This window comes from Triticum aestivum, chromosome 6B (assembly GCF_018294505.1).
Source record: "Triticum aestivum cultivar Chinese Spring chromosome 6B, IWGSC CS RefSeq v2.1, whole genome shotgun sequence".
Taxonomy (NCBI): domain Eukaryota; kingdom Viridiplantae; phylum Streptophyta; class Magnoliopsida; order Poales; family Poaceae; genus Triticum; species Triticum aestivum.
Window position 1 is genome coordinate 725,319,163 of NC_057810.1, and position 22,059 is coordinate 725,341,221.

The following is a 22,059-nucleotide window of genomic DNA, read 5'->3' on the forward strand; positions in this document are numbered from 1 at the left end:
TCTTGCCAAAGACCTTACTAAAAATAACAATAATTAACAAAGCATGGAATGGCATTATCCAATTCAAACAACTGTCGGCACCTCACATGTTTGTACTAATCTTCAACTCAAGGCTGAAGCATGCAGCATGGACGCTGGGAGACATAGCAACCAAAACAAAGACAGATTTCAGCAAGTACCTATTGAGAAACAACATACACATTTTCTGAATGAAAACCTGGATTCTGTACAAAGCTCAAGAAATACCGACCACAGTGCACTGCATAAGTATGATGAGGGGAAAGCACAACCACAGAAAATAGAAGTGCTTATGACATGACTCCAGATGTTGTCAACTAATTATGGTCAAATGCAAGATATGGAAAACATACATGTCATACATAATACAGTATCCCTCGTTCCTGGTTTTTGGCTGTGTATCATAAAAAACATAAGGTCGAGTTAAACACTCATAAACTTGAGAATCGGCTGGCCGGACGATCGACGAGCAGTGGCTACTCCCTCGTTCCTGGTTTTTGGCTTGTTCGGTAAATCCTTCCAGAGCAGAAATCTCCGGGAAGTTTATCAACTGTGAAGAGTAGAGTAGGGTGGTTGGGATGTGCGCAGGCTGCTCTCTCCATGGCAGTGTTTGCAGCTTCAACAATGTCATTGTCCCCGTCTACTACCCATTTGATAGTACTGAGACAGGGGAGGTTCTTGATGATTCCAAAGTCCAGAGAGTCGCCTTCAAGTACACGCAAATCCCTAAGCACAAGTTTCTCTAGCTTGGGCATGAATCCTGCCACAAACTTCAGATCTACTGGGTGAGAACTTGCAATATAAATAAAAACCCGCAAGAACTGGAACCCAACCGCACCACCGACTGTGAGCTTTTCCTTTGAATCTTCTTCTTCTGACAAATGCAGAATGAGCAGAGTGGGTAATGCTCCAAGGATGCAGAGATCATTCTGCTCGACTCTCTCCACACTAAGGCGTAGCTGTTGGACGTTTCTGAGGGAGCTCACCCATGTCGGAACCTGCGGGACTTCCAAAGAGCACTCAGTAAGTTTTTCGAGGCTCAAAGGTTCCTGTAACAGGCACATGTTGTAACTCTCACTCAAAATCAGAGAGCGAAGGTTCTGGGTGGCTAGTTTATGCAGGGAAGAGAGGATAGCTTCGTCACACTCCTCCATGACCTCAGTGCCAAACTCAATGTCGCCAAATAGCCTTAAGTTCCTCAAGTTCTTTAGCTGTCCAAGGCCCCATAGGAAGTCGAGTGGCTGCTTGTAGATACTGACATGTTTTAGCGTCTCCAATGCTTCCATCTTTGCAATCCCATCAGGAAATTTAACATCAAAGTCAACAAGTAGATGCGTCAATTTTCTGAGATTAACAACAGATGCGGGTAACTCCTCCATAGCATTATTTCTTAGGTTCAGCATCTCTAAGCACCCTAATCGTCCGATTTCTTCTGGGAGTTTACTTATTCCTGTCCGTCGGAGGTTCAGGTATCTCAGCTGGAACAACTTCATTACATTTTCAAGATGATGGTCTTCCAATGGTTGATATCCCAAATCGAGAACACGCAGATGTCTAAACTCCTCCAAAGAAGGGATTTCCATGGAATCTCCAAACACATTAAGTGATCGGGCATGAGACAATACTAGATCTGTTGTTGCTACTTTCTTTTTTTGAAACTCCGGTGTTGGTACTAATGGATTTCCCTGCATGACGCCTTGCATAGAGAGTCGACGAATTACTTTGTTTTGTGTCACAATTTCCAGAATGGGAACACCAAGTAAAGTAACAAAGTTCTCTTCTATCGACTTGGATATGATGAAATCAAGAATTGTGTCATGAACTCGGCAACTCTTGACCTGACCATATTCATTTGTCTCCGCAGGTTGGATCAAACCCCTATTGAGGAGGTCATTAAAACACCTTTCCCCTACATCCTGTGCTGTATATCTGTCTTCTTTGTGAATGAATCCTTCACCAATCCATCTCCTTATCAGACACTGCCTCTTGATAATAGAATCTTCCGAAAATATACTCATGTACAAGAGGCAACTTTTTAGATGAGGAGGCAGATCAAAGTAGCTCAGTGACAATATCTTCATCATTCCTTTCACAGTAGGATTTCTTTCCAATGCATGGCCAATTGAATCTTTCACCTGATTCCATAGATCCTCTGTTCTCTCTTTGTTAGCCAACAGACCAGATATAGCAATGATTGCTAGAGGTAAGCCATCACATTTTTTCAAAATTTCATAAGAAACCTTTTCCAGGAGTGAAGGGAACTGTTCTTTGGACTCGAATAGTCTTCGGTGAAATAGTTCTTTTGAATGCATCGGATTAAGAGGTCTGATAGTATAAATGGCACCATTGAATGATGAACAACATGATTTGGCAACATCATTTATACGAGTAGTGGTGATTATGATACTTCCAGAGCTACTCATTGGGAATGCAAACTTAATAACATTCCAAGCATCCTCATCCCATATATCATCAACAACAACGAAACACCTACACATGGATTCACATGTGATATCAGCATGATTCCAGTATTAAGAGTGTACAACAAGATAGACAAATAGAAAAACAAAAAGTTCAGCATAGTGACAAAATAAAAAAACTTCTATATAAGAAAGTTGCATCTGTTAAAATCATTGTTAAAAAAGGCACGCCAAGATATGTGCTTAAGATGGGTGTCGACACGTTTTGTGAGGCCGTCACGGCGCGGTGGTCGACGTGGTTCGCCGCCGATCTGAAATCGGTGACGAGGCCCAAGTACCACCGGGGTGTGGTGATTCTACACCCGCACACCACGATGGTGCGCCTCGTCGACGAGCGCGGGTACACGGTTGATAGGCGGTCGGGAGGCGGGTTCGTGTTGGCTCCTGGGGCCACGGTCTTGTTCCCCTGCCATGTTGCGCACATCGAGGAGGACATCACCGGCGGGGGCGGCGCCTCGGGAGACGGCGAAGGAGGAAATGCGGCCAGTGGGAGAGAAATTAAGGCGGAGGGGGGATTAAGATCGAAATCAGTACAGGTTATTCCCCATTCCACTCTTCCTCTCCCGCACGCCTCATCCTCTGCTCTGTTTGCTCGAGCGCACGGCGGAGATGGTGGAGATCAACGAAGAGAAGATGCAGAGGTTTGCGTGCAGAGATGCGCGCCTGCGGATCCGCCTGAGAGAGATCGGGGCCTGGTACTTGAGCAAGCGCGAGATGTATGCGGAGGCGGAGGCGATTGTGGAGAATCTGACGGAGGAGGCGGAGAGATCGTTGTTCGGCCGCGGAGGGCGCAAGCACCCGCTGCAGGTGCTGCTGTGGGCGGCGGATCAAGCAGATTCGCCGATGAGGGCGGTGGCAAGGAAGTGGGTGGCCTTCACCATCTTCGCGACCGCGAACCTCGCTCCCGCCATGAGGGAATCGGCGCTTCGCCCTCGAGAGGGGGTCCTGGCCCTACCTGCTCCGGGGTCAGCCATGGCTCCGATCGAGATCCGCGAAGATCCGGTGGATCAGGCACCGCAGGAGGCGGCGGGGCCACTGCGTCGCTCTGCTCGCCTCGCCGCAACTCCATCAACATCGGAGGCTCCGGAGCCTCGCCGTTCAGCACGCCTCGCCGGGAACAGAGTCTGAATCCCTTGCTAGTTGGCAACCGCTTTTGGGTGCTAGCTAGTGAGAATTCAGATGATGTTTCTGACGAGGACCTCGTCATTTCAGGTATGATTCATCACTCTATCCCTAAGTACCTGACATACACCTGCGATTGTGAGGATAGTCAGGGAGATATTGATACTCAGCGTCGAATTAGACGAGCTAATCGTAGGTTGAAAAAGAGTATGAACAATTATGTTCAGAGCCTCCTCCTTAAAAATGAAAATTGGGATGAAAAACAGAGGGGTATAAATCAAAATGAACTCATTCACATTGAATCACCCAATTGGGGGGAGTTCCATAAACAGAAAATTGATATGGCATTGATCAGGATTAGGGATAAGATACCCAAGGTACGGGATCTGCCCAGATTTCCTGAATATTTGTCAGATATAGATAAAAACTATGAGGGTAGTGAGGTTGAGAATAATAGAATTGATAAGAGAGACATGTTTATGTATGAAGAAACATTAGCTGATAGGGGAATGAGGATGAACAATATCCCAGAAAATGTCATGCTGGAAGAAGCAATGGCAGAAAGTCAGGAATATAAAACACAATACGGATCAGGAGCTAAAAAGGTGCAGGTGGAAGGGAGGGTCAATGTGGGGGGAATAAAGGAGGACCAGGTGGGCTCTGGAAGAAAGTGGCCCAGTAATGGAATGTGCAAAAAAAAAGCCCAGCTACAGATAGTGGGGGAGTGGGCCTATATATAGGGGGGATCCCATCCTTCATTCCTGATCCCGATTTCCTCCACCTACCAAACCCTAAATAGACCTTGGCGGCGACTAGTGAAGAGGAGGAAGTGGTGAAGAGGGATCTACTTTGGGAAGGAGAAGAAGCCATGGCTGGCAGACAGGAGAGTTGGAGGCCAAGGCCTGGAAGAGGAACCAATCAAGGAGGGAGAGGTAACTTCTATGGCGGATCTGAGAGTTTTGGAAGAGGTTTTAATAGACAAGAAGAGAGAGAGTTAGATGGATACGGTTGGAGGAACAAAGAGGGGAGTTTCAGAGGAGGATCTGGGACCAATAACAGTGGCTCTGGTGGGGATAGAAATTCCACTGGGAGTGGTAGAGATGGAGACAATAAGTTTGGCAGATTTGCATCAGACAGAGGGGGCAATCAACAGGAAAGATATCAGGCTGGGATGAGTGAGAACAGACAGGAGAGTGGGTCTGGGGTTAATACAAGCTTGGGGGCACAGGGAGGGCCAGTTCAATTGACAGGAGGTTTCCCTATGATGAGCAGCAGTAGTTTCCCTCAACTTGTGCCAATGGGGATGGGGCTTGGGCAGTTTGGCTTCATGCCTCAAGAACAAATGGCACAGCAGTATCAGTTTCTCTTGTCCAATATGCCAAAGCAGGAAACTCTGCAGCCGCAAATAGGTGCTAGAATGGAGGGAGTTAAAAAGACAGCTAAAAAGAAAGAAACAGGAAATCCTAAGGAACTTTTCTGTGTTAAATGCAAAGAATGGGGACATGTGAAGAGTGACTGCAAAAATAAGGTCTTCTGTGTGGTTTGCCAGAGGCCATCTCACAATACTGAAGAATGCATCATTCTAAAACAGCCCAAACCAGTTGCCAAATATGTTAGATATGGAGCCAGGGGCTTGGGATGTCTTTTGGTGCAGAATATCAAGGAGATTGTAGCTACAGAGCACATTAACCCCATGGCCTTGGTTACTGTGCAAGAGGGACATCTGAGTGACACCATAGTGGCTTATGGTTTCAGCAAAATGTTTGATTCGGGGTGGACCTGGAGAGCCAAGTTTCAGAGTCCAAAAACCTTCCTTATGAGATTTCCTAGTAAGGCCAAATTGGTGGAGCTGAAGAACTTTGGCAAATTCACTCTGCTTGGCACTGGGGCTATGGTGGAGGTTGACTTCTGGAGTCCAGATGATAAGGCAAAAGGAAAACTTCATTCAGTTTGGATCAAAATGTGGTGAGTCCCTGACACCCTGAGGCATTATTTGGGTGTATGTGAAATTGGTTCAGCTCTGGGGCCAGTTGTTGAAGTAGATGTGGAACACATTTACTCTAAGGAAGAAATTAGAGTGAAGGTGGGAGTGAGGGACTTACACAAAATTCCTGCTGGCACTGAAATCACTACTAAGGATTTGCTGCTGTATGATATTGGTTTTGAGTTTGATTCCATAGCAGAACAGGGGTGGTACAAGTTTGAAGAAGGGAATAAAAGGAAAATCTTTGACTACCTTGATCTGGAGAGCTCTGAAACACAGAAGGAGAAGGAGATGCAGAAAAAGAGTAAACAATCTGAGCCTGGGAAGTCCTTTGTCAGCTTGGGGAGTTTGGGGTTCAAACAATATGAACAAGTGGTACTTAAAGCAGGAGACATGTGTCAGAAAAATGAGTTACTCAAGGAAAAGACAGGAACAGGGTTTGCTGGAGAGGGCCAGGGTGAAGAGGAAAGTCTGAAGGCTAGGCTTCAGAAAGCAGAGGAACTTGCAGCAAGGCAGACTGCTCAACTTATGTTGGAGGAAAAAAAGAGAAAGGAAATGGAAATTATTAGGAAAACCTTAGAAAAAGAGGTCAAGAGGCAACATGAACTGCTGCAAATCAATATGAAAGCAAGTGAAGAGGTGAGAGCGTCACAGTCAGGGGAGAAACATATTGGAAGTGAAGATGAGAAAGAGGACACTAAGGGAGGAGCAACAGCAGAAGGCAGATTAGAAAGGGGAGAGGGAATGACTGACTTGGAATTAATGGAACGGGCTGTGGGGCTAGGATATATGGAGCCTGTGGATTACACTGCTGGTCAGGAAACTGAATCTTTTGAAACAAAAATCAAGAAGGCTGGCATAGGAGAGCTGGAATCCCAAGAAGAGGAAGAGTTAAGAAGATGCACTAGACTGAAAGGCAAGGAAGACAAAAAAATTACTGATTTGGCTAAAGAGAGAGTAGCTCAGAAGAACAATTATGGTGAGTTTACTCCTTCTGATATCATTTCTAGACCCAATAATATACTACAGCAGATTGCTGAGGGGGTGGGGGTTAGTTTAGGAAATAAACCAGACACTGTTAATCATAATTTGGAATTGATAAAAATGGCTGAACAGGCAAGGATTGATATGTGGTTAACAGACTGCAATAATAAACAGAAACAAAATTCTATGCCTGTGGAGCATAACATTATTGATACTGGAGAACATTCTCAGGAAGATTTGCTAGAGGATGGGGATAATGAGATAGAAGAGGAAGAGAATGAAGATTGGGAACTAATTAAAGAGCTCTTCTCATCAAAAAAAGAGAAGAAAAGAGGTAAAACTACCACAGGTTCTGGAGTTAAAATTGCCTCTGCTGTCAAAACCCTAGAATCTTCTGATAGGAAGAAAAAGAAAAAAAGATGAGGAGTATTTTTTGGAATATGAGAGAATTTGGGGGAGATATCAAAAAAAGATTCTTGAGGGAGACGATCATGGATATGAGAGTTGATTTCTTGGGTCTGCAAGAGACCATGAGACAACAATTCTCTAGGATGATTTACAACAAATTTGTGCGGGAAGGGATTTCCACTGGCATTTTACCCCAGCTAGGGGGAAATCTGGTGGCCTTCTATTGGGGGTTAATTATACCTCTTTAGATGTGATTTCTCAAGATGAGGGGGATTATCACATTAAAATGACAGTCCAAGATATTAAGAATAGGTTTATTTGGGATTTAGTAGTAATCTATAGAGATGCACAACCAAATAGGAAAGCTTTATTCCTGGCTGAGCTATCCAGAGTATTTCAAAACTGTGTTAATCCAATTTTGATTGGAGGTGACTTCAATATCATTAGAAAAGCTAGTGAGAAAAATAAGCCAGGGTCTCGTGGGCATTGGAGCTTTCTTTTCAATGCTATCTTGGAACAGGCTGGAGTGAGAGAACTTGATATGAATGGGAGACAATTCACTTGGGGTAATAATATGCACAACCCTACTTTTGAGAAATTAGATAGCATCCTTTGTAGCACTGAGTGGGAAGAGACATACCCCTTAACCCAAGTAACATCATTAACTAGAGAGAAGTCTGATCACACTCCTCTCTATTTAGACTCTGGAGACTTTCAAAAAACTGAGCCAATTTTCAGATTTAAAAATGCCTGGTTTTTGAGAGAAGGGATTGATGAAATTGTGCAGAAAGTCTGGAATGATCCTACCATTAAGGGGCACAACATAGATAGATTGTTGGGAAAATTTAGAAATTTAAGACCTAAACTTAAAGGGTGGAACAGGAATATGAATGCATGGTATTCTGAATTAAAGAAAGATATTCCACTTAAACTGGATATTATTGATAAAAATTGTGAGTTCAACGGCCTTACATCTGCTGATAGAAAAGAGCAGATTGACCTAAGAGCCCAGCTTGATAGACTACTTAAACAAAAAGAGGCTAAATGAAAACAGAGAGCCAAAATTGATGAGATACTAGAGGGGGACAGTTATACTAAATTCTTCCATGCCAAGGCAAATGGGAGACTTAGGAGGAATAAAATCACCAGGTTAGAGCAAGCTGAGGGGATTATAGAAGGGGATAAAAACTTGATAGATTATATCACTACTTTCTACAAAAACTTATTTGGTCCACCAGATAATTCTTCTGTTTCACTTAATATTGATAATCCAATTAGGATCCAAAAGGAATATGAAAATATTTTAGTAGAGGAATTTTCTTTGGAGGAAATTAAGAAGGTTGTCTTCAAAATGGCACACAATAAATCCCCTGGACTAGATGGCTTCACTGCTGAATTTTATCAGCATTATTGGGATCTGGTGAAATTAGATCTAAAAGCTATGTTAGATGACTTTGCTAATAGGAAAATTGATATTAGTAGACTAAACTATGGGATTATAACCCTAGTCCCAAAAGGGACAGATGCTAATCAAATTCAAAATTTCAGGCCAATTTGCTTACTAAATGTCTGTTTTAAAATCATCACAAAAGTGTTGATGAATAGGCTGAATTTGGTAGCTGCTGATGTCATTGCTCCTGTTCAAACTGCTTTTGTTAAGGGCAGGTATATTATGGAGGGGGTCCTGATCCTTCATGAGGCTTTGAATAGCATTAAAAAGAAAAAAGAAAGTGCTATGCTTCTGAAAATTGATTTTGAAAAGGCCTATGACAAAATCAAATGGTCCTTCCTCTTTCAAATGCTCAGATTGAAAGGATTTCCAGATAAATGGATTGATTGGGTCATGGAGACGGTTAGAGGGGGAAAGTTTGTGTCAAGGTTAATGAAAATCTAGGAAAATATTTTATCACTCATATGGGCCTAAGACAGGGAGATTCTTTATCCCCTCTAAACTTTGATCTGGATGCTGATGCCCTGGCAATTATGTTAGATAAAGCCAGAGAAAATGGGCTGGTCAAGGGGGTCTTAAATGAATACATACCAAATGGGGTTAATATGTTACAATATGCAGATGATACCATATTTTTATTGCAAGATGATATGGAAAGTGCACACAATTTGAAATATGTTTTATGTCTGTTTGAACAAATGTCTGGTTTGAAGATTAATTTTCATAAAAGTGAACCTTTTCTGTTTGGGGAGGCAGTTAATAAGAAAGATGAATATGCTAGAATTTTCACATGCCCAGTGGGTACCTTGCCCATGAAATATTTAGGGCTACCTATTGATAAGAATAGAATTTGTAACAAACATTGGAAGCCTCCAGAGACTAAGATGGAGAAAAAAATGTGAAACTTGGCAAGGCAGATTGCTGGCCAGTGCAGGCAGAGTTACTTTGATTCAGTCAGCCCTCACAGGCATACCTTATTTTATGATGTCCTTTTATGGGCTTCCCATAGGGGTTGAAAAACGTATGATTTTTTTCAGAGCCAGACTTCTTTGGCAGGAAGATGATCAGAAGAGAAAATACCATTTGGTGAAATGGTCTGAGGTGTGTAGGCCAAAAGACATGGGGGGCCTGGGGAATCTTGCATGCATGAACAAAGCATTGCTGTGTAAGTGATGGTGGAAATTATATACAACTGAGGGGCTATGGCAAAACATCATTTGGGAAAATATATTAAGAATAGAAATCTGGGCACTGTTCAGGTCAAACAGGGGGACTCCCAGTTTTGGAGGGATATATTGAAACACAGAGACCATTTTGTTTCTGTGTGCAAATTTAAAACTGGGAATGGAGATAGAGCTTGCTTTTGGGAAGATTGGTGGATTGGCAATGCTCCATTAAACAAGAATTTCCCTAGACTGTATGATCTTTGCTTTGATAAAAAGAAAACAGTTAAAGAAGTTTTTGACAATGGGCTAGATAATGTTCAATTTAGAAGAACTTTGTTGGGAGATGCTAGAGAGCTATGGGGACATATTAGAGAAGCATGTAGATCAGTGACTTTGAATGAAGATAAAGACGAAATAAAATGGTCTTTGAATAAAAAAAGAGTTTATACTATAAAATCCTTTTACAGGCACCTGATTGAAAATGGTGTCAAGTATCCACACTTATACATGTGGAAGATTAAAACGCCACCCAGAATTAAAGTGTTCATGTGGTTGGCTCTTAGAAAAAGTATTCTTGCGAAAGATAATCTACTTCGTAGGGGGTGGAAAGGAGATGATAAATGTCCTTTTTGTGGACGTAAAGAGAATATAAATCACCTTTTTTTGTCTTGTTCAGTTGCTAGATTGTTGTGGAACATCTTAAAATGTGCTTTCAATCTGAGAGATATTCCAGAAACCTTAGATGATGTTATGAAAACCTGGGTAAATACTTTTGGAAAAGATGAAAAAGTCTGGTCATTATAGGAGTTTCAGCGATTTGCTGGACTACTTGAAACTAAGAAACAGTGTTATCTTTGACAACAATAGGGTAAATGACCCCTATGTTCCTGTTACTCTATTTCTCAAGAACTTAAATGATTGGAATATTTTGCAGACAAATCCCGCAAGAAGTAAGTTGATGGAGGCTGGAGTGAAGCAAGTAAGTGAGGTGGCAGAAGAAATATTCAAAGCAGCTCATGGGTGGCGCCTGAAGACTGGGAGAATCCAGGGGTGACTACAGGAGGATCCTGTTGCTGCGAAGAAAGAATTTATGTCATTTCATTCTTGCTTACTTTATTTTGCTGTTTCAGACAGTGTGTGGTCTTGTAAGAATCTATGTTAAGATCGTAATGCTGATGTATGCCTCCGTTCTTAATAACAGAGTTGTAAGCGTTCTGGGGGCTGAATTTCTCTGAATTCAGGCCTCGGACCACTCCCGTAGGTTTCTTTCTTGCCTTGAGGGTTTCGGGAGGGGAAGGGATGGCTTCTCCTTCTTCCTCAATTTGGCAAAAAGAATTTTGTAGGGGAGTGGAGTGTCATGCTTAGTCTTTTTTTAGTTTCTTTCTTTCTACTTTGTAGTAAGACATGGTGATTTCTTCTAATGGAAATCGGAGAGAGTGCTCTCTTTTATCAAAAAAAACAAAAAAAAAAGATATGTGCTTAAGTGTGCTTAGGCACTAGGCAACAAAAGGTTGCGTAGCGTTTAATCCTGCTAGGTGCGCGTTTCAGCGAAATAGGCGCTAGGCACATGCAAAATTAGAAACTTACCCCAAGCACCTTTTTGAACCTTGGTTATAATGGTATGGGCTACAGATTTAATTCATGGTTGTGGACTGATCCATGCTAATTAGTTTGGCAAATTACAGAAAACTAGGTGATAAGCAACAGTTTAAACAAGGATCAAGAGTGGTCAATAATGTTGATAAGCACGCATCAGTTCAAACAAGGGATGGATCGAAACATTATGATGAATATCCTATGTGCTTAACATCAATATAAAGGACATGGATCAGGTGATCATGTGGGGAGAACAAAGAATCTAGCTAGTTGTGGATCCAAACAGCTGGTGATGTACAATCAAGAAGAGCTACATAGTACTTACATTTTTGTGACAAAAAAAAAGTACTATGTAGCTTAAGTACATAGTACTTATATAGCAAAAGGTTCATTTGCCCTCTAATATATTGATTTGCCACACTTCCCCTCCAAACGATTTATGGACCCACTTACCCCTAAACTATATTTTTCCGATATGGATGGCTAGTGACGCAAATGGTCTGTAGCTAAGGCCTCAGGATCTCATGGCAGCTGGACTCTACAGATCAACATCGCAACATTGGATGGGTGCAATGAGAGAGAAGCGGGAGAAACGAGAGCATGTCCATATAGATGCATGGAGGATCTGCTCTGAAGATGGAAGAGTTATAGAAGGTGGAAGAATATGATGGTAAGGTACATGGTATCCTGGTGTTAAAAGGTGTGTAAATGCTACACTAGCAAATTACCACCAATCTATTATCAAAAGCACTGCACAGAGCTAGTCATGGGGTACAGGTATAGCACTCCAACAAAATGGCTCAGGGCATCATGGGAGATTGAGAACCCTAAAGAATTAGGAAGAAAAGTGAGACAAGTCGATTCTATAGGGAGAAAAATGATCTTTCCATGTATATAAAATACTGAGGGAATGTTAGCACAGGGCTACTTGATCCTTACAAATTATTGGTAATATTTTCATGTGAAATATCTAAAGAACTTTCTTAATTAGATTTCTTTGATCTGTAATTAGATATATGTTCGAGGAGAACAAGTATACATATAATACAAATTGTACCTTTTATTTGCTAGGCAATCATTAATCTTGCTTATCAGTTGTTGTATGCTCCCTGCTTCAGTGTTAGTACAACCTTGGCTAACTTCAGCGAGAATGGTTCTCAAGATATTCATTATGTCTGGATTTCGCGACACCGATACAAAAGCCTTGCACTCGAATTTCTCTTTGAGCTCTTGATACACTTGGTTTGCAAGAGTTGTCTTGCCCATTCCTCCAGATCCTACGATGGAGACCAGCTTGGGTTGCTCGTCTGTTGACGCACGTTCAGCCAACATTTTGATTATCTCCGCCTTGGGTTCATCAATTCCCACAAGCTTGGAGGCATGCTCGAAGATAGCAAGAGCTCGAGGGTCAACGGCTGCATTCTTGGAGTTGGAGATAGTCACACCAGTCCTATACCTTGCATTCCTATCGGCCACCTCGATGACTAGCTTCTTCATATCGTGGATCTCGCTGCCAATCCGATGGCGAGTCTTCATCTTCCCCAACTTCCCTAGCGAGTGCTTGATTTTCTCAATGAAGCCATCTGGCTTAGCGTCTTTGTCATCAACGTTTTGCATGAAATCGTCGATGGTGTCCTCCATGTCGTAGGAGAGCTCCCTCACCGCCGCCGCCCAAACTTTGTCTTGCACATCAGGATCCTCGTCCTCTGACATTTTGAGGAGAAACGCGTGCATGGCCTCAAGTTCATCCATGAGGAACCTGATGTCCTTGCGAACTCCCTTGAAACGCTTGTACTCGTCGCCGAGCAGAGCGGCCAGCTTCCCCAGGACGGGCTTCAGTACTCCCGTCGCCACACTCACAAGAGCTGCCTCCATGACAATTCTGTGTGGATGGCAGGCCACCTAATTAAATGCACTGACAGTAATAAGCAACTAGATTTGCATCTTCAGTCTACACTCTACACCCTGAAAAAAGATGGATTAATCGAAGTAAGCCACTAGCCCAAGCACTAATGCACTGCAAAAGCTACAAATCGACGCGAGGCGGCGGATCATACCTTCTTCGGGGATACCTGCTTGGAGATTGTGGAATAAACTGACAGTAAACAGCTAGCTAGATTTCCGTCATCAACCTACAACCTGGAAAGAGAGTTAATCGAAGTAAGCCACTACCCCCAAGCACTAATGCGCTGAAAAGGCTACAAAGCGATGCGAGGCGGCAGATCATACCTAGGGGGATTTTTATTCACCATGCTTGGATCGAGGTCGTCGAATAAACTGACAGTAAATAGCTAGCTAGATTCAGATAGATTCCCCAGAAAGAGAATTAATCCAAGTAAGTCAAAGAAGCATGGTTACACTGAACGCAGCTACAAATCGGCCGTGCCCACGGGGACCTTTCTTCGGTAGTAGCAGCTCAGACTCAGAGTTGGTTCGCTTTGTTGGCGATATGGATCAAGCGCAGTGACAATGAACAGTAGAATCGTATTCCCTTCTCTGCGCGCGTCGTGGATGTGAACCCTGAAAGAGAATGGATTACCGAAAAAGGCTTTCGCCCCGCTTTATAGATAAAGCAAACCGCCACAAGACATACGACCACAACAGGTTCAAACACACACACCCAAGTACCACACCAAAGTCATAAGGTTCTGCTGAGGGCACAGCTCAACAAGCCCAAAGAAAGAGAAAAAAACCGAGCGAGACCCACGCAAGGGATCTAATCAGGCTCCGGCGGAGGCGGCGGCGGCGGCGGCGAAAGGCGGACGGCCATCAAGTGGAGGTCGGCGATGAAGGCAGAGATGGCGTCGCGCTCCAGGAGACGGTTAAGCGGCCGCCAAAGCTGCAGGAAACCCGAGAATTTGTAGAGAGCGTCAGTAGCACGACGAAGAGGGGTACGCTCGATCACAAGCTTATTACGAACAGTCCAAAGAGTCCAGGCAAGGACCCCAACCTCCAGCCACCTAATGTGGCGAGAGGACGAGGGGGACGCTTGGAGTTCAGTAAAAAGGTCGGGGAAGTTGGTGTGAGTCCAACTTCCCCCGACAAGCTCGCGAAAACAGCTCCAGAGGAACCGGGCGGAGGCGCAAGCAAAGAAGATGTGGTTGGAGTCCTCGGGGACGACACAGAGGGGGCACATACCAGTGCCCGGGCCATTACACTTGCGGACCTCCACAACGGAAGGGATCCGTCCCCGGATCCACTGCCACATGAAGATACGGATCCTCAGTGGGAGGCGGATGGACCATACCATCGAGAGGGGGGGGGGGGGAGCGGCGGAGGGAGCAATGGCCGCGTAGAGCGATTTGGTAGAGAACTGGCTAGACGGCTCCAAATGCCAACGCACACGGTCTTGGCCTCCATCAACCAACGGCTCATGCAGAGCGACGCACTCAAGCAGCTCACGCCAGGCGGCGGATTCCGCAGGCCCAAATGGCCGACGGAAAGCGAGGCGCCCTAAGTCAAATAGGGCCCTATCAACAGAAATCATGGGGTCGACCGAGATAGAGAAGAGAATGGGGAAGCGAGCCGCAAAGGGGGAGTCACCGGCCCAACGGTCATACCAGAATAGCGTCGAGCGGCTGGACCCTATCGAGATAGAGGTACCAATGCGGAGCACAGGGAGGAGCTGGACGAGGGACTGCCAGAACTGAGAGCCACCCGACTTCTGGCAGAAGGCAAGGGGTTGGCCGCGCAGGTATTTATTCCGGATAATGTCCAGCCAGAGGCCCCCATGACCCTGCGAGATGCGCCACAGCCACCGGGATAGGAGGGCAATATTCATCCGTTTAGAGCACATGATCCCCAAACCCCCCTTCTCCCTAGGCTTGCAGATGTCAGGCCAGCTGACCATGTGATACTTCTGCTTGCCGTGCTCACCAGCCCAATAGAAGCGGGACTGGATTTTGGCGATCTCCTTATGGAGAGATTCGTGGAGGCTGTAGAAACTCATAAGAAATAAGAGGAGGCTGGAGAGGGAGGAGTTGATAAGAATAGTCCGGGCCGCCTTGGAAAGCCACCTCCCCTGCCAAGGCTCGCATCTAGTCTGGAGCTTGGTCACGGAGGGGCGAAGATCGGCGGCCAAGAGGCGCGAGTGACTGATGGGCGTCCCCAGATAGGTAGTGGGAAACGAGCCCAAGCGACAATTGAGTCTATTGGCAATGGACACTGACTCATCGGGAGAGTATCCCATCACCATAACATCTCTCTTATCAAAGTTGATCTTGAGGCCCGACATCTGCTGAAAGCAAAGGAGGAGGAATTTGAGATTGGCGATGTCCATCTCCGAGCCTTCGACCATGATGATCATGTCATCGGCATACTGGAGGATGGAGATCCCCGCGCCCCCGGAGAGATGGGGGGTGATACCTCGGAGGTGGCCCGCGGCTTTCGCCTTATCTAGAATGGAGGCCAAAGCGTCCATGACCATATTGAAGAGGAACGGGGAGAAGGGGTCGCCTTGGCGCACCCCACAAAGGGTAGGGAAGAAGGGGCCGATTTCGCCGTTAATGTTGACCGCCGTGCGACCGCAAGAGACCATTTGCATGACTCTCGTGATCCACCGGTCGTCAAAGCCCTTTCACAGAAGAACTTCCTGAAGGAAGGACCAGCTAACCGTGTCATAAGCTTTGTGAAAATCGATCTTCAGAAAGACCGCCTTCAGGTGTTTGACCCGGACTTCATGAAGGACCTCGTGCAGAACCAGGACACCGTCAAGGATGTACCGACCCTTAATGAACGCAGACTGGTTAGGGTGAGTGATCCGGTCTGCCAGCAGGGTCACCCTATTGGCGTACCCCTTGGCCAAGATCCGGAAGATCACATTGATGACCGTAATCGGGCGGAACTGGCGGATGTCCGTCGCCCCAGGGACCTTGGGGATGAGGGAGATGGTCCCAAAGTTGAGGCGGCCCAGGTCAATCGAGCCCACGAAGAATTCCTCGAAGATGGCCAAGATCTCGGGTTTAACCACGTTCCAGAAGGTTTGGAAGAAGATGACCGGGAGTCCGTCAGGGCCCGGCGCCGAGGAGGGGTTCATACCCTTGATAGCCTCCCAGACCTCTTGTTTAGAGAAGGGGGCCGTCAAGGATGCATTGTCTGCGTCAGAAACCAGATGGGCGCCGGTCCAGCAGTCGAAGGCAAGAGAGAGGCCACTCCGAGGAGCGGGGGAGAAGAGGGAGCGATAGAAACCATCAACATGGGCGCGGATGTCCCGGGGATCCTGAAGGAGAGCGGCTCCATCCCAAAGGCAGGAGATGGTGTTGCGTCTACGGCGCCCATTGGCGATCGCCTGGAAGTAGGCCGTATTCGCATCACCCTTCAGGACCCAACGATGGGCGCCCCGAATACGCCAATAGGCCTCCTCATCAGTGTAGATCACGGAGAGCTGGTCCTCGAGGTCATAGCGGGACAGCCACTCGTCCGAAGAGAGACCGACCGCGTCAGCCCTAAAGTCAAGGGCCTGGATCGCAGTCAGCAGCGCCTTCTTACGCTCCCTGGTGTCCCGGCCCAGGTTGGCTCCCCACCCCTTCATAAATTGCCATGAACGCTTCGCACAGAAGTGCCACGCGTCTATGGCGGAAGGGGGGCGGGGGTGGGGATGGCCACGAGCCTCGATCCAACGAGCACTAACGGCGTCGGAGAATCCGGCCTGGGAGAGCCAGAAGGTCTCAAAACGGAACCGAGGGGGAATCGGGGGACGCTCATCCGCGGAGGAGAGAAGCAGGGGGATGTAATCCGACCCAATCCGGGTGATGGCACGAAGAGAGGCTAATGGGCACCGGAGGTCCCACTCGGGGGAAACTAGGACCCTGTCCAAGACGGAGAGGGTCGGGGAGGCTTGGCGGTGGACCAAGTAAAACGAGCCCCCACCCGATCAATCTCCCGGAGGGCAAGGTCGGCAATGAAGTCGTTAAACATGTCCATCCGGGCAAAACTAACATTGCCATTGTTCTTGTCTTCCGCAAATCGCAGCAGGTTGAAATCCCCCCCCCCCCCCCGACAACTACGGGGAGGGAGGCGGCCGAGATTTTCCGGTGTAGCTCCTCCAGGAAGGAGGCCGACCTACTATGGTCGGCCGGACCATAGACAATGATGATCTCCCATTTGAAATTTAGCGATCTCTCGAAGACCTCCATGCTAACGAAGAATTCGCCCCGGTCCATGCTGCCCACCTCAAAGGTGGCATCCTTCACACCTAAGAGGATGCCGCCCGAGTGGCCCGCACTCCCACTAGAAGGGAGCCAGTTCCACGCAAAAAGGTGAGAGCTCAACCGGTCGAGCTCAGGGAGCGCAAAGTCCCGGCGCATGGTCTCCTGCACAGCCACGAGGTCAATGTGTTCATCTCGCATGTACTCCACTAACTGGCGGCGGCGGCCATCATGGCCGAAGCCGCGGATGTTCCAGAATAGGGCACGCATCAAGGGGCCATTGGGGGGCTGCTTGACCCCAAGACACAGGATGCGCTAAGTGCGCGAAGAGCCGCCGTGCGGGAGCGGGTGCGCCCCCGGATCTCCAGCCCAGCCCCCGAAGGAGGAGGAGCCGCCTGCCGCGTCCGAGGGGGGGGGAGGGGCCTCTAGGAGGCTCCTGGGCAGGGGGAACAGCGAGGGTCGCTCGGGCCTCTGCCAGTTTCCCGTCAAGAATCTCTCGGGCCCTAATGGCCGCTACCTGGGCGAGGGGGGGACCCACCTCCCCACGGAAGATGATCGCGGAATCGGCGGCCACTTTGGCGAGATGGCCCAGAGGTACAGATTCAAGAGCAGAGAAAGAACAAGACGAAGTAGAAGGGGGGGTGGAGGGCGTACCTGGCTCCAGGTTGCGGGCGGCAGCGCGAAGCTCAGCCCGCTCGGAGATGGGAAGCGCCGGGCGGCCCTCGGGGTGGGCAGCGTCCAGCCGAGCACTCCGGCGGCCGGCGACCACCGGGGAGGAAGCCGACCGACTGCGGCGGGAATAGGCGGCGGACCGAGGAGGGGGAGGCTGGGCTGCCAGGGGGGTGATGATCCGAGCCGCCTCCTCCCCAGGAGGCGACGAGGGAGAGGCCACCAGCCCCGGCCTAGCACAGCCTGAGGGGCTCTGGGTCGAGGATGGAGGATCGACCCGAGTGGGGGAGAGCGCACCCGAGGCCGAAGAGCATGCCCCAGAGGGGGTCGAGGAGATGGCGGGGCCGGGGGCGCGTCGGGCGGCGAGGAGATGGCGGAGGCTGGGGGAGGCGAAGTCGGAGGGGGGGGCGCCCACAGGAGACGGCGCTCCACCCACAGGGGCCGCCGGCGAGGTGGGGAGCAGACCGCCGGTCAGGTCAACAGGGGCCATCTCCGGGGCCGGGGATGAGACGGGGGAGCGCGGGGAGGAGGCCGGGCAAACCACCAGGCCGACACTGGAGATGTCGCTCCCCTCGGACGACGACCCGTCAGGGATCGGCGGGTCATCAACAGCGGGGCCTGGAGCAACCTGGCGGCCCTGGCCCCCCGTAGCCGGAGGGGGGCGAGGGGGAGGGGGAGCGGGAGTCCTCGGACGCCCCCTCCTCATCAGAGCGGTGGGAGCGAGAGTGGTGACGGCCGTGGTAGTCTCCGCCGGCCCCCCGGAAGTCGTCTGGGGGACCGACGTCGAGGGAGCGGGGGCGCCCAACGTGGTTGGGAGGCTCGGGGGCGATCCTGAGGTCGAAGCCCTGGTCGTTGAAGAAGATCCGGACCGAGGTGTGCAGCTTGGTGGAGTCGAGACACTTGACCTTGACCCTGACCTCCTCCTCCTTGCGCAGTGAGAGCTCATCGACCACCACCACCTTGCCCAAGAGGCGACACATCTGGCGGATGACAAGCTCTGACCGCGCGATGTCAGGGAGACCGGAGATGAGGATCCAGGCGGTGTCGAAGACGGCCACGGCCTGAGCGTCGAGAACAGGCTCGGAGATCTCGACCACCAGCTGGTTGAGAGCGAGGGTGATCCGGCCACTACGCGTGGCGTAGCCGTAGCTGACGGAGTCGGGGAAGACGACGAAGAAGATGTGACTGGCGGTGGGGGTGACCGCCCAGTCCCACTGGCGGCGGTAGAGGTGGTTGAGCTCGGCCTCGATCATCTCCGGGGAGGCCACCCCGTCAACGACCGTGACAATCGCCTGAAGGGAGGGCGAAGGCGGAGGGGCGTCCGGGACCTCAAGGTGGAAGAAGCCCAGCCCCTCGATTCCGTGGCCATACATCATGAGCTCAGAGACCACCGGTCTGTCCGGGCACAGAATGGCGGGGTGGCCCGGGTCCTTGCAGAGGTAGCAGCACTGGGGGTTGACACAGGCAACCTGAGAGTGTCCCCTCACCCCACAGTTGAAGCAAGGAGGGCGAGGAAGACCGGAGACGGGGCCCGGAGCGGAGGGGGCCCCCGGACCCGTAGAGGGAGGGATGGCCGGAGTGGGGCGGGCGCCCCGGCGCTTCTTCTTCTTGGCGGTGCCGGGGCGGCCGCGGGAGGAAGCACCCCCAAAGGTCGGACCCGGGACCGTAGTCCCCGTGGCCGCGTGCGGCGGGACGTAGTGGCGGGTGTCCGGGTTGGGGAGGATACCATCCCGCGGGCGGGGAGAGCCGGCACGAACCGGCCGGGCGGGGGAGGGGGGACCGGTCCCTACGACGGGATGGCGAGGGGGAGCGCCGGCGACGCCAATCGCCCGACGACGCCCGAGGCAAGCGGGACCGGGCCCGGTCATCCCGACGGGAGGGGGAGCGGCGGCTATCCCGGAGCTCCCGGAGCTCGCGCCGGAGCTCCTCCTCCCGCCGGAGGGAGTCGGGAGAGGGGCGGGTCGAATCGCGAGAGTCCCCTCCCGCCTTGCGCTTAGCCCGGGGGGCCGGGTCCGTCCGGTTGTGCGGCATGGCCAGACGCGGCGCGACGGGGGGCGGAGGGGCGAGGGGGGCGGCCGGGGCCGGGCAGGCCGCCGGGCGGCCGGACGAGGGAGGGGGAGCGGCGAGAAGGGTCGGCGGGGCGAGAGCGGGAGCGGAGGGAGGCAGAGGGACGGGACGGGAGAGAACCGATGAGGTGGCGGCGCGCGAGGGTTGGGCGAGGTGGAGGCCTCGAGGGAGCCAGATCGATCTGGCGAGACCCTCACTGGGCCTAGGGCACGGAGGAGGCCCAACCGGGATGGGCCGGCCTATGGGGGAAGGGGGAGGGCGGGCTGGGGTAGGCCGCGCGTGGGCCCCGAGCGGGATGGGCCGGGGCCCAGCAGCCCACCAGGCCTAGTCGGGGAGCCAGGGGCGAGGGGGGAGCGGGTGGGGATGGGGAAACCCTACCGGACGGGAGCGACGGCGCCGCCGCCGGCGCCGCGCCGGCGAGGCGAGCGACCGGCGAGGCGAGCGACCGGGGGCCGGGCGGCGCGGGTAGTCCGCACGACGAGCCCCGAGGAGCCGAAGCGGGCGATGAAGGGGCGGAACGGCGACGGCCGAGGCAGCGGGACCGGGAGGGGGCGGGGAGAGGGAGGGATAGTAGGGGGGAGAGGAGCCGGCGGCCGGACCCCCACCGCCGGCCGGCGCCAGGAGGAGCGAGCGGGGCCTCAGTCGGCTCGCCCGGCAACGCCCCAAGCCTGCACACGGCGGCGGCGGAGGGAAGGGCCACCCAAGGCCGGGACTTGACGGCGCGGCAGCCGGGCCGGGCTTCGGGTCGCCGGGAAGGACGACGCCGGCACCCGCCTGCCGGCCACAGAACCCCTCACGTGGGGGGCTGAGCTGGCCGGCCGGCGGGGCGGAGCGGGCCGCGGGGCGGAGAGGGGGGTGGAGGGGGCCGGGGGGAGGGGGAGGGGGGAAGGGGGCGTCATCAGCGCAGTCGGCCCACCGGAAGGCGGCGCCCGAGGCCGCCGGCGCGGAGGTGGCCGGCGCGGGGGGCGGCGGCGGGCCGCGGGCGGGGGACCAGTCGGGGGGGGGGGGGGGAGCGGGGGAAGACGACGGCGGCACCGCGGCGGCGGCGCCGAAGTCGCCTGCGGGAGCGCCCGCGGAGTCGCGCGAGCCCTCCATCCTACAATCCCTTTCCCAATAGTGGTAGCTCACCGTCAAGAGAATGGATTCACGGAGGTCAGCCAAACCAGTGCTGCACATACCGAAGAAGCTAGCTAGGGATCGACCTCGGTGCTAGGGAGCAGGCCAATGCGCGCCGCGCCGGAGGGGCCGTGGCACAGGAGAGGAGGAGATGGAAGCACCGACAGTGGGGGAGGGAATGGGGCCGTACCTAGCGGGATCGAGAGGCCGTGCACGGTGCACCGCGGACGGGGGAAGCTCGGACGCCGGCGACAGGCGCACAACGAGACGACGGCAAGCAGTGGGCAAGAGAGTGTGGAGTGGATCCAGCGAGAAGGGGATGGATCTGGTCGTCACCACAACGCGTAAACAAAGAAGCAGAGGTCGTCGCCGGGTCGTCGTTCTTTGGCCTTATCCTATAGTGCATGTCTCTATCTCTCTTCTGTGGGCCCAACTCCACGTGGCCTGTTAGAATATGTGTCGTGTGAAACGCAAAAAATTCAGATTATATTTGTTAAAAGAAAGTCTTGCTTAAGATTATTACTGTTCGTGCAGAAGCATGTGCGCTCGTAAGCAGAAATGCCCTCTTGCAAAAACCGAGAAATGACCATATATTTTAAACCAAATGTCCCAACGTGGTATCCTTTTTCACCACCTTTATTTTGGAGCAGCAAGACCCATGTTGAATGCTTCCTCCGTCCCTAAATATAAGTCTTTTTAGAGATTTTACTATGCACTACATACGAAGCAAAATGAATGAATCTACACTCTAAAATATGTCTACATACATTCATATATAGTTGTAGTGGAATGTCTAAAAAAAACATATATTTAGAAACAGAGGGGGTACTATATTTCTCACATTTCAAATTTT

At 50.7% G+C, this 22,059-nt stretch overlaps 1 protein-coding gene across 2 annotated transcripts; it reads right to left on the bottom strand.

Annotated features, from left to right (window-relative positions):
• Positions 1-164: 164 nt before the first annotated feature.
• Positions 165-21,550, bottom strand: LOC123140080 (disease resistance protein RGA5). 2 transcript variants are annotated; one of them, XM_044559807.1, is made up of 6 exons: positions 21,397-21,550; positions 13,567-13,728; positions 13,438-13,485; positions 13,266-13,347; positions 12,266-13,173; positions 165-2,508 (listed from the first exon to the last, which is right to left on the bottom strand). In XM_044559807.1, the coding sequence occupies exons 5-6, from the start codon at positions 13,081-13,083 to the stop codon at positions 495-497; spliced, it is 2,832 nt and encodes a 943-aa protein (XP_044415742.1). In that variant the 5' UTR covers positions 13,084-13,173; positions 13,266-13,347; positions 13,438-13,485; positions 13,567-13,728; positions 21,397-21,550; the 3' UTR covers positions 165-494. The 2 variants fall into 2 exon arrangements, with proteins under 2 accessions (XP_044415742.1, XP_044415741.1); XM_044559806.1 differs by having other exon boundaries at positions 13,438-13,728.
• Between the last annotated feature and the right edge of the window lie 509 nt (positions 21,551-22,059).